This window comes from Mytilus californianus, unplaced genomic scaffold (assembly GCF_021869535.1).
Source record: "Mytilus californianus isolate M0D057914Y unplaced genomic scaffold, xbMytCali1.0.p SCAF_17, whole genome shotgun sequence".
In the NCBI taxonomy this organism is placed as follows: domain Eukaryota; kingdom Metazoa; phylum Mollusca; class Bivalvia; order Mytilida; family Mytilidae; genus Mytilus; species Mytilus californianus.
In genome coordinates, this window is record NW_026262659.1 from 148705 (window position 1) to 162790 (window position 14086).

General features: G+C 35.5%; 1 protein-coding gene across 2 annotated transcripts in view; it reads left to right on the plus strand.

Annotated features, from left to right (window-relative positions):
* Positions 1–14086, plus strand: part of LOC127726183 (centriole and centriolar satellite protein OFD1-like) — a 59316-nt gene that overhangs the window by 8155 nt on the left and 37075 nt on the right. For both annotated transcript variants that reach the window (XM_052233460.1, XM_052233462.1), the window contains exons 3-10: positions 216–284; positions 1299–1329; positions 1764–1871; positions 2293–2435; positions 5554–5643; positions 7332–7415; positions 8497–8603; positions 9588–9707. In XM_052233460.1, coding sequence (XP_052089420.1) covers positions 216–284; positions 1299–1329; positions 1764–1871; positions 2293–2435; positions 5554–5643; positions 7332–7415; positions 8497–8603; positions 9588–9707 — 752 coding nt within the window. The remainder of the gene's footprint in view (positions 1–215; positions 285–1298; positions 1330–1763; positions 1872–2292; positions 2436–5553; positions 5644–7331; positions 7416–8496; positions 8604–9587; positions 9708–14086) is intronic.

Here is a 14086-nt window from a genome sequence, read left to right on the forward strand (position 1 = left end):
GTTATTTACATTTGTGATATTCTTTGAATATGACCCCCAACAGCTGAAGCACTGTCATATAGTAATAAACCCTGAGAAAATAAAACCCAGATTTATAAACACACACAATCACTCACAGAAATTAACTGTTGTTTGCTTGACAAATTGCAAGTTTTATTGTAATGCAAAGTCCTGTCAGTGAGACTATATATAATCAATATAATATTTATCTTTAGATATTTCCCACAGAAGATATTCTCCAATTACTTGGTATAAGTCCTTCATCAAGGCTTTACAAAAAAATGGTAAGTTGAATTAAGTTTAGGTAAACAAAATTTCTGTAGAATTTTCCAATTAAAACATAAAGATCTGATTATCACAATGAATCCTACCATGTCTGCCAGATTGTCATATAGACATGTTTGTCTGGTAAAACATTTGTCTGGTCAGGAAAAAAAAAAGAGTTTGGGAGACTGATGTTCTAATTTACAGTAATAATAAAAGGGAATCACATTTATCTGTACATATAATTGGTGTTATACACTTGCATTACAGCAAAATAGTATTAAAAGTATGAAAACCTTCTTAACATCAGAACAGTCACTGCATACAATACATTAAGTGCTTATAGCATTCAAACATGTTAACATCAGAACAATCACTGCATACAATACATTAAGTGCTTATAGCATTCGAACATGTTAACACCAAAACAATCAGTGCATACAATACATTAAGTGCTTATAGCATTTGAACATGTTAACATCAGAACAATCACTGCATACAATACATTAAGTGCTTATAGCTTTTGAACATGTTAACATCAGAACAATCACTGCATACAATACATTAAGTGCTTATAGCATTCGAACATGTTAACACCAGAACAATCACTGCATACAATACATTAAGTGCTTATAGCATTCGTACATGTTAACACCAGAACAATCACTGCATACAATACATTAAGTGCTTATAGCATTCGAACATGTTAACACCAGAACAATCACTGCATACAATACATTAAGTGCTTATAGGATTCGAACATGTTAACACCAAAACAATCACTGCATACAATACATTAAGTGCTTATAGCATTCGAACATGTTAACACCAGAACAATCACTGCATACAATACATTAAGTGCACATAGGATTCGAACATGTTAACACCAAAACAATCACTACATACAATACATCAAGTGCTTATAGCATTAAAACATTACAAAACATGTTAATATCAGAACAATCAATGCATATAATACATAAAGCACAGGAAATGTTTATATTACAAGTTATTGATGTTCTATCTAATTTCAGGTGTCTGGTAAAAAAGATCATGCAACAAAAGGTAAAACAAATTACAGCAATGTCAAATGTATTGAAACAAAATTTAACAAGTTATAAAGCCATACCATATTTTAGATCAAAGAGGTACTGGCATAGCCAAGAATAACCTTTTAATGATGTTACTATGCTAAGGGCCCAGACATAACACTACTTCCGAATCATAAGCAGAAGTGACTTATATTTTTGAAACTGATAGGGAGAAGTGCCGAGACTTGAAAGAGAAGTGCTTGTTTGCTCCCGGCACTACAATGTTTGGTTTGAACAATAATACAAAGAGCCATATGTGTCCCATTTATTTAATAATTTTTTATATTGTTCAATTCATTCCTGAGAATGCAATTTAAGTAACAGTTGTCTCAGTTTATGCCTTAAGTAACCATGTATAGTTACACAATTATATGTTTTCCTCTTGTCAGAAAATGTTTGTTATTTTAGGATTTTTGTGGCAGATATTGTGTGAGTTATCTGCCCTTCATTCCAATGCTTCGAATGAGACAGGTGTGCAAACAGATTTAATCAGAGTTGCAGCAGTATCGTCTTTAGGTAAGTATAAGTTATCTCCCCTTTATTCTACTGCTATTTAATGAGATACTTGTTCAAATAAACCAAATAATTCAGTCGTTTCATTATGCTTACTACGATCACTTTATTAACATCTGAACAGTAAAATTGAGAATGGAAATGGGGAATATGTCAAAGAGACAACAACCCGACCATAGAGCAGACAACAGCCGAAGGCCACCAATGGGTCTTCAATGCAGCGAGAACCTCCCGCACCCGGAGGCGGATATACTTAATTTATGTTAACATACAATACAAAAAAAAAACTTGATAATATAACCTTGTCCCCTCACACTGGAATGTCTTGATTTACTTCATATATATATATATGTTAATTGCAATAAAAATGAGATGTTCGAAGTTTTCAATCTTATCTTGATATATGAAATGATATTTTTCTTAGACGAAAGGCTAAATGGTGTAGATGATTTTTACTCCTCTAAGAAAGATGAACACTTTAGAACAAGTTCAGCTGCTGTAGAAGACAGACTGATGTCATTTCAGAGACAGTTAGAGGAAAGATACAGAACAGATCTAAAATTAGAGGTACATATATTTTATCATTGATATGCATTGAACCAGAAATAGTGTGATCCCTCTCCTAAAGGAACTTAACTCATTTCTCTTGTTAGAACTATTGGAAAAGATGTCAAACAAAGCAATTGAGTAAATATAAGAATAATTGGTTTCACTGTGTGCAATCATTCAGAATTAAGAATAATTCAGTAACTTTCTATATTAAGCAACAATATTTTAAAAGACACATTTATAGCTCTGAGACAAATCCCAAAAGTGTCTCTCATCTGTATTGAGGGAAAGAAAGAATTAGTTTTGAATGTTCTTTGCCTACTCATAGTCAAATAAGTGTAATCTGGTTAATGATTTCATTGATTTGTACTGAGAAAAAGTTAGTAAAGGGATGTTACATGCCTGCTTTGAGGGAAAATAAGAGTTATGATGTTACAGAAAATGTCACTCACCTGCATTGAACCAAACAAATACAATGTCACATTATTTTTTTCACTCATGTAATGAATAATAATAAAAATTATGTGACCCATCTGCCTGGAGTAAAAATTAAGAGAAATGTATATCTGTTGCCTACACTAAGCCAAGTCTCAAGTGACTTTGACTATTAAGAGTAATGGATATCTGTTGCCTACACTAAGCCAAGTCACTTTGACTATTAAGAGTAATGGATATCTGTTGCCTACACTAAGCCAAGTCACAAGTCACTTTGACTGTTAAGAGTAATGGAGATCTGTTGCCTACACAAGCCAAGTCGCAAGTCACTTTGACTATTAAGAGTAATGGATATTTGTTGCCTACACTAAGCCAAGTCACTTTGACTATTAAGAGTAATGGATATTTGTTGCCTACGCTAAGCCAAGTCACAAGTCACTTTGATTGTTAAGAGTAATGGAGATCTGTTGCCTACACTAAGCCAAGTCACAAGTCACTTTGACTATTAAGAGTAATGGATATATGTTGCCTACACTAAACCAAGTCACAAGCCACTTTGACTATTAAGAGTAATGGATATCTGTTGCCTACACTAAGCCAAGTCACTTTGACTATTAAGAGTAATGGATATTTGTTGCCTACACTAAGCCAAGTCACAAGTCACTTTGACTATTAAGAGTAATGGATATCTGTTGCCTACACTAAGCCAAGTCACTTTGACTATTAAGAGTAATGGATATTTGTTGCCTACACTAAGCCAAGTCACAAGTCACTTTGACTGTTAAGAGTAATGGAGATCTGTTGCCTACACTAAGCCAAGTCACAAGTCACTTTGACTATTAAGAGTAATGGATATCTGTTGCCTACACTAAGCCAAGTCACAAGCCACTTTGACAATTAAGAGTAATGGATATCTGTTGCCTACACTAAGCCAAGTCACTTTGACTATTAAGAGTAATGGGTATTTGTTGCCTACACTAAGCCAAGTCACAAGTCACTTTGACTGTTAAGAGTAATGGATATCTGTTGCCTACACTAAGCCAAGTCACTTTGACTATTAAGAGTAATGGATATTTGTTGCCTACACTAAGCCAAGTCACAAGTCACTTTGACTGTTAAGAGTAATGGAGATCTGTTGCCTACACTAAGCCAAGTCACAAGTCACTTTGACTATTAAGAGTAATGGATATCTGTTGCCTACACTAAGCCAAGTCACAAGCCACTTTGACAATTAAGAGTAATGGATATCTGTTGCCTACACTAAGCCAAGTCACTTTGACTATTAAGAGTAATGGGTATTTGTTGCCTACACTAAGCCAAGTCACAAGTCACTTTGACTGTTAAGAGTAATGGATATCTGTTGCCTACACTAAGCCAAGTCACTTTGACTATTAAGAGTAATGGATATTTGTTGCCTACACTAAGCCAAGTCACAAGTCACTTTGACTATTAAGAGTAATGGATATCTGTTGCCTACACTAAGCCAAGTCACTTTGACTATTAAGAGTAATGGATATCTGTTGCCTACACTAAGCCAAGTCACTTTGACTATTAAGAGTAATGGAGATCTGTTGCCTACACTAAGCCAAGTCACTTTGACTATTAAGAGTAATGGATATCTGTTGCCTACACTAAGCCAAGTCACTTTGACTGTTAAGAGTAATGGATATCTGTTGCCTACACAAAGCCAAGTCACAAGTCACTTTGACAATTAAGAGTAATGGATATCTGTTGCCTACACTAAGCCAAGTCACTTTGACTATTAAGAGTAATGGATATCTGTTGCCTACACTAAGCCAAGCCACTTTGACTATTAAGAGTAACGGAGATCTGTTGCCTACACTAAGCCAAGTCACTTTGACTATTAAGAGTAATGGATATCTGTTGCCTACACTAAGCCAAGTCGCTTTGACTATTAAGAGTAATGGAGATCTGTTGCCTACACTAAGCCAAGTCACTTTGACTATTAAGAGTAATGGATATCTGTTGCCTACACTAAGCCAAGTCACTTTGACTATTAAGAGTAATGGATATCTGTTGCCTACACTAAGCCAAGTCACTTTGACTATTAAGAGTAATGGAGATCTGTTGCCTACACTAAGCCAAGTCACAAGTCACTTTGACTATTAAGAGTAATGGATATATGTTGCCTACACTGAGCCAAGTCACTTTGAATATTAAGAGTAATGGATATCTGTTGCCTACACTAAGCCAAGTCACTTTGACTGTTAAGAGTAATGGATATCTGTTGCCTACACTAAGCCAAGTCACTTTAACTATTAAGAGTAATGGATATCTCTTTCTTACAATTTGCCTTGTCTTTAGTCATTTTGACTGGGTGTTTCTATAAGAGAAAAGTTTGTTCTTACCTACTTTCAACAAAAATAATAGTAATGGATGTCTGTTGCCTACTCTAAGCTGCCAAGTCACAGGTCACTTTGACTGTGTTTCTATTAGAGAGAAGGTTTCACTTACCTACTTAAACAAAAATTAAGAGTAAATGATACCTTGATTACAATAAGCCAAGTCATAAGTCACTATGACTGTGCTTCTATTAAAGACTGGTTTTCATTTATCTGCCATGAGAAAATTTGAGAAATGGTGTCAATCACCTGTAATTAGGGTAAAAGTAGTCTGTTAAATTTATTTATGACTCCTGTAACCATTTTGTTAGATTTTAGACTATTTTCTATTAATTCAGCTGGCAAGAATGAAAGATAATGAGATAGCTAGGATTAAGATGGAAGAGAAAGAAACTTCAAGGAGAGAGCTAGAACAGCTCAGAAGAGAAGTATGTATTAAGGTTAATAAAGACAAAGAAGTTAGTATTCTATAAACACCTTATTGTAGTGGACCAGGTGATTACTGTCCTGGACCATCGTATTCCCATTTATCCAACACAAGAGAAGTTAGTATTCTATAAACACCTTATTGTAGTGGAGCAGGTGATTACTGTCCTGGACCATCGTATTCCCATTTATCCAAGACAAGAGAAGTGAGTATTCTATAAACACCTTATTGTAGTGGACCAGGTGATTACTGTCCTGGACCATCGTATTCCCATTTATCCAAGACAAGAGAAGTTAGTATTCTATAAACACCTTATTGTAGTGGACCAGGTGATTACTGTCCTGGACCATCGTATTCCCATTTATCCAAGACAAGAGAAGTTAGTATTCTATAAACACCTTATTGTAGTGGACCAGGTGATTACTGTCCTGGACCATCGTATTCCCATTTATCCAACACAAGAGAAGTTAGTATTCTATAAACACCTTATTGTAGTGGACCAGGTGATTTCTGTCCTGGACCATCGTATTCCCATTTATCCAAGACAAGAGAAGTTAGTATTCTATAAACACCTTATTGTAGTGGAGCAGGTGATTACTGTCCTGGACCATCGTATTCCCATTTATCCAACACAAGAGAAGTTAGTATTCTATAAACACCTTATTGTAGTGGACCAGGTGAGTACTGTCCTGGACCATCGTATTCCCATTTATCCAACACAAGAGAAGTTAGTATTCTATAAACACCTTATTGTAGTGGACCAGGTGATTACTGTCCTGGACCATCGTATTCCCATTTATCCAACACAAGAGAAGTTAGTATTCTATAAACACCTTATTGAAGTGGACCAGGTGATTACTGTCCTGGACCATCGTATTCCCATTTATCCAACACAAGAGAAGTTAGTATTCTATAAACACCTTATTGAAGTGGACCAGGTGATTACTGTCCTGGACCATCGTATTCCAATTTATCCACTATTACTGGATATCACAGATATGAATAGCTGTCAATAAATGTAATTTGAGCAAGAGTTATTTCCCTTTTGACTCATGTTTGAGGATGAGGTGCACATATTCCTTCATGAATCAGCCAAATAGAACTGGTTATACTGACTGCTAGACTTCAGAAAAGATATTTTCTGAACAAATTTAATTTATTTAAGTTGTGCTGAACCTATCACTACGATCTAGTACGAATCTCTGACTTGTTGGTTCCACATGATCAACCAGTTACATCTACAACATTGGGACAAAGGGAAATAATTCAAACTTAAATTACATCAAATGGAAACCTACATGTTTCTGAAAATTTTTGACAGATTGTACTGTAATTCAGAAATTTTTGTGATGTTTTTAATATTTACAATATTGAGATGTAATAGGTTTCGAAAAATATAAAAACTCATATTTTAGATTTTGATAGCATTATTTATATGCAGCATTTCCTGGAATCACAATAATTAATCTCACAATTTTTGTCCATTGCTCAACATCACAATAATAAATGCACACAAAAATTTCTGGTTTTACAAACTTCTTAATTACATACTTAAAAGGTCAAACTAAGAAATTTGTACTTAGTATATATGCCAGTGAGAATACTAAGAACCTAAAACAATTTCAATCTGATACTGCAAGAATTGATACCTACCTCACAATTTTTAAGGATATTTTTTTTTCATTTTAGTTGGAGAGACAGTACCAAACTAAGACAGATGCACTGCTTCTGAAGGAAAGAAATACAATGGAAAGAATTCAAGCTGAACAAACGGTAGATAATTGTTTATTAAATAGTCGATGATAAATTATGATAGTATCTTATCAATATCTTATGATTATGGAAGAAATTATATAAATTTCCCATATTTTTTTAAATAAACACAAATGGAGACAATTCAATCTCAATTATTCAAATTATGATTTTCATTTTAAAACTGTTGATAATGTTTCATTTAAATAACAAATTCTGCTAGAATAAGATCTACAAAAGTCGGAGACTTTCTAACCAAGTCACTGATAAACTCCTTTCAATACTTAAAAAGGGAGCTTCCAACAACTGCCAACAACTGCTAGGAATGACACTTTTGTAAAGAAATTAATGTAATAATTTACATGTATGGAAATGCTGCTTTTTGTGATCAAGTCAAATTTGACAGGTTCACAGCATCATCGGTACTTTAATTTTGATTTTCCTGACAAAAGGTAGGCAATTTTGCATCTAAACACAACATAATCAAGTAAGACTTGTAGGATTGGAAGACATGCAGTTTTCCAATATACCTGACATATGTCTTTGTAGGATTGGAAGACATACAGATTTCCATTATATCTGACATATGTCTTTGTAGGATTGGAAGACATACAGTTTTCCAATATATCTGACATATGTCTTGTAGGATTGGAAGACATACAGTTTTCCATTATATCTGACTTATGTCTTTGTAGGATTGGAAGACATACAGTTTTCCATTATATCTGACATATGTCTTTGTAGGATTGGAAGACATACAGTTTTCCAATATACCTGACATATGTCTTTGTAGGATTGGAAGACATACAGTTTTCCATTATATCTGACATATGTCTTTGTAGGATTGGAAGACATACAGTTTTCCAATATACCTGACATATGTCTTTGTAGGATTGGAAGACATACAGTTTTCCATTATATCTGACATATGTCTTTGTAGGATTGGAAGACATACAGTTTACCAAAACTAATTGTATCAGTGGTATTTATTGTTAATATTTTTCAATATATACTTTTAAAAAACCATCACTGACTGAAAAGCAGTGCAACATTATTAGTATTAGTTACAACGAAATTTTAAATGATTTTATACTTTCTACAGATGCATGACAGAGAGATATATGCACAGAGACAGTCTTTACTGGACGAAATAGAAATCCTACGTAAAAGAGAAGCTGAAATCAAACGAGAAGATGAGATCAATCACAGGTTTGTTACATTCTCATTAGAAATAACAAGTCATACAAAGTTTTGTTAAATTCTGATTATAAATTAAAGGTCAGAAACAGAAATCAACCACATGTTTGTTATATTGTTATCAGGAATATAAGAGATTTATCCTGCAATTGAGGAATGAAAAATGAGGCACAAACATAAAATACAGTTTTTTACTGTCAAAAAATATTTGATAAAAATAACATATTAGTTGTGATGCTAAGATTTTAAAAATAAAAAGTTCATACTACTTTTTAGTTGTCAAATTTTTTTCATGGAAACATATTTCAAATTTATCAACATTATGCTATCATTTTTATAATCATGAATAATAAATATAACGAAAACCTTTACCGCTTACAGTTAATTCTATAAATAGATATAAGGAAAACCTTTACCACTTACAGTTAATTCTATAAATAGATATAAGGAAAACCTTTACCACTTACAGTTAATTCTATAAATAGATATAAGGAAAACCTTTACCACTTACAGTTAATTCTATAAATAGATATAAGGAAAACCTTTACCACTTACAGTTAATTCTATAAATAGATAAAAGGAAAACCTTTACCACTTACAGTTAATTCTATAAATAAATATATGGAAAACCTTTACAATTTACAGTTAATTCTATAAATAGATATAAAGAAAACCTTTACCGCTTACAGTTAATTGTACAAGAAGATTTACAGAATACCTTTAGAAAAAATGTTACCATTTAAAATAAAAGGTACTTAGATTTAAGGAAAACAGACAGTAAGGGTAGTATTTCATCCTGCACAACAAAGGAAAACAGACAGTTAGGGGTGTTATTAAACCTGCACAACAGCTTTAATCCTATAAGTTAGACTGTCTATGCTTAGAGAAAGCTGGCATCATACAGCTGATTTCTTACAAGAAAGTGTCTAAGATGTTCATGCCTTGCTATTTATACTGTGTTTGAATCATTTTAATTTCATTTTATCATTTTAACAGAGAGGCCAAATTAAATGAAGATAGAGTGAAAACCAAAGAAGAAGGAGTTCGTCATCGAGAACAGGAAGTTAGAAAGATGGAGGTTGAACATGAACAGAGGCTGAAAAATGAAATGACAAAGTAGGTATACAATATGATGGAGGTTGAACATGAACAGAGGCTGAAAATTGAAATGACAAAGTAGGTTTACAATATGATGGAGGTTGAACATCAACAGAGGCTGAAAATTGAGTTTACAAAATAAAAAAATGTGTTCATGTTTTCATTTAGAAGAAAGTGAGTATTTTGTATAAAGTCCACAATGCTATGTTATAAAAGGAGTTAAATAGTAGGTTAGGTCCGGTGTTAGGGGTTCCATATCACACAAGGTCCACAGCAATGTTATATTGGTAAAAGGAGTTGTTTAGTAGGTTAGATTGGGTGTTAGAGGTCCCCTAGAGAGTGACTTTTCTGTATTAGGTCCATAGCTATGTTATATTGGTAAAAGGAGTTGTTTAGTAGGTTAGATTGGGTGTTAGGGGTCCCCTAGAGAGTGAGTTTTCTGTATTTGGTCCACAATGCTATGTTATATTGGTAAAAGGAGTTGTTTGGTAGGTTAGGTTGGGTGTTAGGGGTCCCCTAGAGAGTGACTTTTCTGTATTAGGTCCACAATGCTATGTTATATTGGTAAAAGGAGTTGTTTAGTAGGTTAGATTGGGTGTTAGGGGTCCCCTAGAGAGTGACGTTTCTGTATTAGGTCCACAATGCTATGTTATATTGGTAAAAGGAGTTGTTTGGTAGGTTAGATTGGGTGTTAGGGGTCCCCTAGAGAGTGAGTTTTCTGTATTTGGTCCACAATGCTATGTTATATTGGTAAAAGGAGTTGTTTGGTAGGTTAGGTTGGGTGTTAGGGGTCCTCTAGAGAGTGAGTTTTCTGTATTAGGTCCACATTGCTATGTTATATTGGTAAAAGGAGTTGTTTGGTAGGTTAGGTTGGGTGTTAGGGGTCCTCTAGAGAGTGAATTTTCTGTATTAGGTCCACAATGCTATGTTTTATTAGTAAAAGGAGTTGATTGGTAGGTTAGATTGGGTGTTAGGGGTCCCCTAGAGAGTGACTTTTCTGTATTAGGTCCACAATGCTATGTTTTATTGGTAAAAGGAGTTGTTTGGTAGGTTAGGTTGGGTGTTAGGGGTCCCCTAGAGAGTGACTTTTCTGTATTAGGTCCACAATGCTATGTTATATTGGTAAAAGGAGTTGTTTGGTAGGTTAGGTTGGGTGTTAGGGGTCCTCTAGAGAGTGACTTTTCTGTATTAGGTCCACAATGCTATGTTATATTGGTAAAAGGAGTTGTTTGGTAGGTTAGGTTGGGTGTTAGGGGTCCCCTAGACAGTGACTTTTCTGTATTAGGTCCACAATGCTATCTTATATTGGTAAAAGGAGTTGTTTGGTAGATTAGGTTGGGTGTTAGGGGTCCCCTAGACAGTGACTATTCTGTATTAGGTCCACAATGCTATGTTATATTGGTAAAAGGAGTTGTTTGGTAGGTTAGGTTGGGTGTTAGGGGTCCCCTAGGGAGTGACTTTTCTGTATTAGGTCCACAATGCTATGTTATATTGGTAAAAGGAGTTGTTTGGTAGGTTAGGTTGGATGTTAGGGGTCCCCTAGGGAGTGACTTTTCTGTATTAGGTCCACAATGCTATGTTATTTGGTAAAATGAGTTGTTTTGTAGGTTAGGTTGGGTGTTAGGGGTCCCCTAGGGAGTGACTTTTCTGTATTAGGTCCGCAATGCTATGTTATATTGGTAAAAGGAGTTGTTTGGTAGGTTAGATTGGATGTTAGGGGTCCCCTAGAGAGTGACTTTTCTGTATTAGGTCCACAATGCTATGTTATATTGGTAAAAGGAGTTGTTTGATAGGTTAGGTTGGATGTTAGGGGTCCCTTAGGGAGTGACTTTTCTGTATTAGGTCCACAATGCTTTGTTATATTGGTAAAAGGAGTTGTTTGGTAGGTTAGGTTGGGTGTTAGGGGTCCCCTAGAGAGTGAGTTTTCTGTATTTGGTCCACAATGCTATGTTATATTGGTAAAAGGAGTTGTTTGGTAGGTTAGGTTGGGTGTTAGGGGTCCCCTAGAGAGTGACTTTTCTGTATTAGGTCCACAATGCTATGTTTTATTGGTAAAAGGAGTTGTTTAGTAGGTTAGATTGGGTGTTAGGGGTCCCCTAGAGAGTGACTTTTCTGTATTAGGTCCACAATGCTTTGTTATATTGGTAAAAGGAGTTGTTTGGTAGGTTAGATTGGGTGTTAGGGGTCCCCTAGAGAGTGAGTTTTCTGTATTTGGTCCACAATGCTATGTTATATTGGTAAAAGGAGTTGTTTGGTAGGTTAGGTTGGGTGTTAGGGGTCCTCTAGAGAGTGACTTTTCTGTATTAGGTCCACAATGCTATGTTATATTGGTAAAAGGAGTTGTTTGGTAGGTTAGGTTGGGTGTTAGGGGTTCTCTAGAGAGTGACTTTTCTGTATTAGGTCCACAATGCTATGTTTTATTGGTAAAAGGAGTTGTTTTGTAGGTTAGGTTGGGTGTTAAGGGTCCCCTAGAGAGTGACTTTTCTGTATTAGGTCCACAATGCTATGTTATATTGGTAAAAGGAGTTGTTTGGTAGGTTAGGTTGGGTGTTAGGGGTCCCCTAGGGAGTGACTTTTCTGTATTAGGTCCACAATGCTATGTTATATTGGTAAAATGAGTTGTTTGGTAGGTTAGGTTGGATGTTAGGGGTCCCCTAGAGAGTGACTTTTCTGTATTAGGTCCACAATGCTATGTTATATTGGTAAAAGGAGTTGTTTGGTAGGTTAGATTGGGTGTTAGAGGTCCCCTAGGGAGTGACTTTTCTGTATTAGGTCCACAATGCTATGTTATATTGGTAAAAGGAGTTGTTTTGTAGGTTAGATTGGGTGTTAGAGGTCCCCTAGAGAGTGACTTTTCTGTATTAGGTCCACTTAGCTATGTTTTATTGGTTAAAGGAGTTGTTTGGTAGGTTAGGTTGGGTGTTAGGGGTCCCCTAGAGAGTGACTTTTCTGTATTAGGTCCACAATGCTATGTTTTATTGGTAAAAGGAGTTGTTTGGTAGGTTAGGTTGGGTGTTAGGGGTCCCCAAGAGAGTGACTTTGCTGTATTTGCTCCACCATGCTATGTTATATTGGTAAAAGGAGTTGTTTGGTAGGTTAGGTTGGGTGTTAGGGGTCCCCTAGAGAGTGACTTTTCTGTATTTGGTCCACAATGCTATGTTATATTGGTAAAAGGAGTTGTTTGGTAGGTTATATTGGGTGTTAGGGGTCCCCTAGGGAGTGACTTTTCTGTATTAGGTCCACAATGCTATGTTATATTGGTAAAAGGAGTTGTTTGGTAGGTTAGGTTGGATGTTAGGGGTCCCCTAGGGAGTGACTTTTCTGTATTAGGTCCACAATGCTATGTTATATTGGTAAAATGAGTTGTTTGGTAGGTTAGGTTGGGTGTTAGGGGTCCCCTAGGGAGTGACTTTTCTGTATTAGGTCCACAATGCTATGTTATATTGGTAAAAGGAGTTGTTTGGTAGGTTAGATTGGATGTTAGGGGTCCCCTAGAGAGTGACTTTTCTGTATTAGGTCCACAATGCTATGTTATATTGGTAAAAGGAGTTGTTTGATAGGTTAGGTTGGATGTTAGGGGTCCCTTAGGGAGTGACTTTTCTGTATTAGGTCCACAATGCTTTGTTATATTGGTAAAAGGAGTTGTTTGGTAGGTTAGGTTGGGTGTTAGGGGTCCCCTAGAGAGTGAGTTTTCTGTATTTGGTCCACAATGCTATGTTATATTGGTAAAAGGAGTTGTTTGGTAGGTTAGGTTGGGTGTTAGGGGTCCCCTAGAGAGTGACTTTTCTGTATTAGGTCCACAATGCTATGTTTTATTGGTAAAAGGAGTTGTTTAGTAGGTTAGATTGGGTGTTAGGGGTCCCCTAGAGAGTGACTTTTCTGTATTAGGTCCACAATGCTTTGTTATATTGGTAAAAGGAGTTGTTTGGTAGGTTAGATTGGGTGTTAGGGGTCCCCTAGAGAGTGAGTTTTCTGTATTTGGTCCACAATGCTATGTTATATTGGTAAAAGGAGTTGTTTGGTAGGTTAGGTTGGGTGTTAGGGGTCCTCTAGAGAGTGACTTTTCTGTATTAGGTCCACAATGCTATGTTTTATTGGTAAAAGGAGTTGTTTTGTAGGTTAGGTTGGGTGTTAGAGGTCCCCTAGAGAGTGACTTTTCTGTATTTGGTCCACAATGCTATGTTTTATTGGTAAAAGGAGTTGTTTGGTAGGTTAGGTTGGGTGTTAGCGGTCCCCTAGAGAGTGACTTTTCTGTATTAGGTCCACAATGCTATGTTATATTGGTAAAAGGAGTTGTTTAGTAGGTTAGATTGGGTGTTAGGGGTCCCCTAGAGAGTGACTTTTCTGTATTTGGTCCACAATGCTATGTTATATTGGTAAAAGGAGTTGTTTAGTAG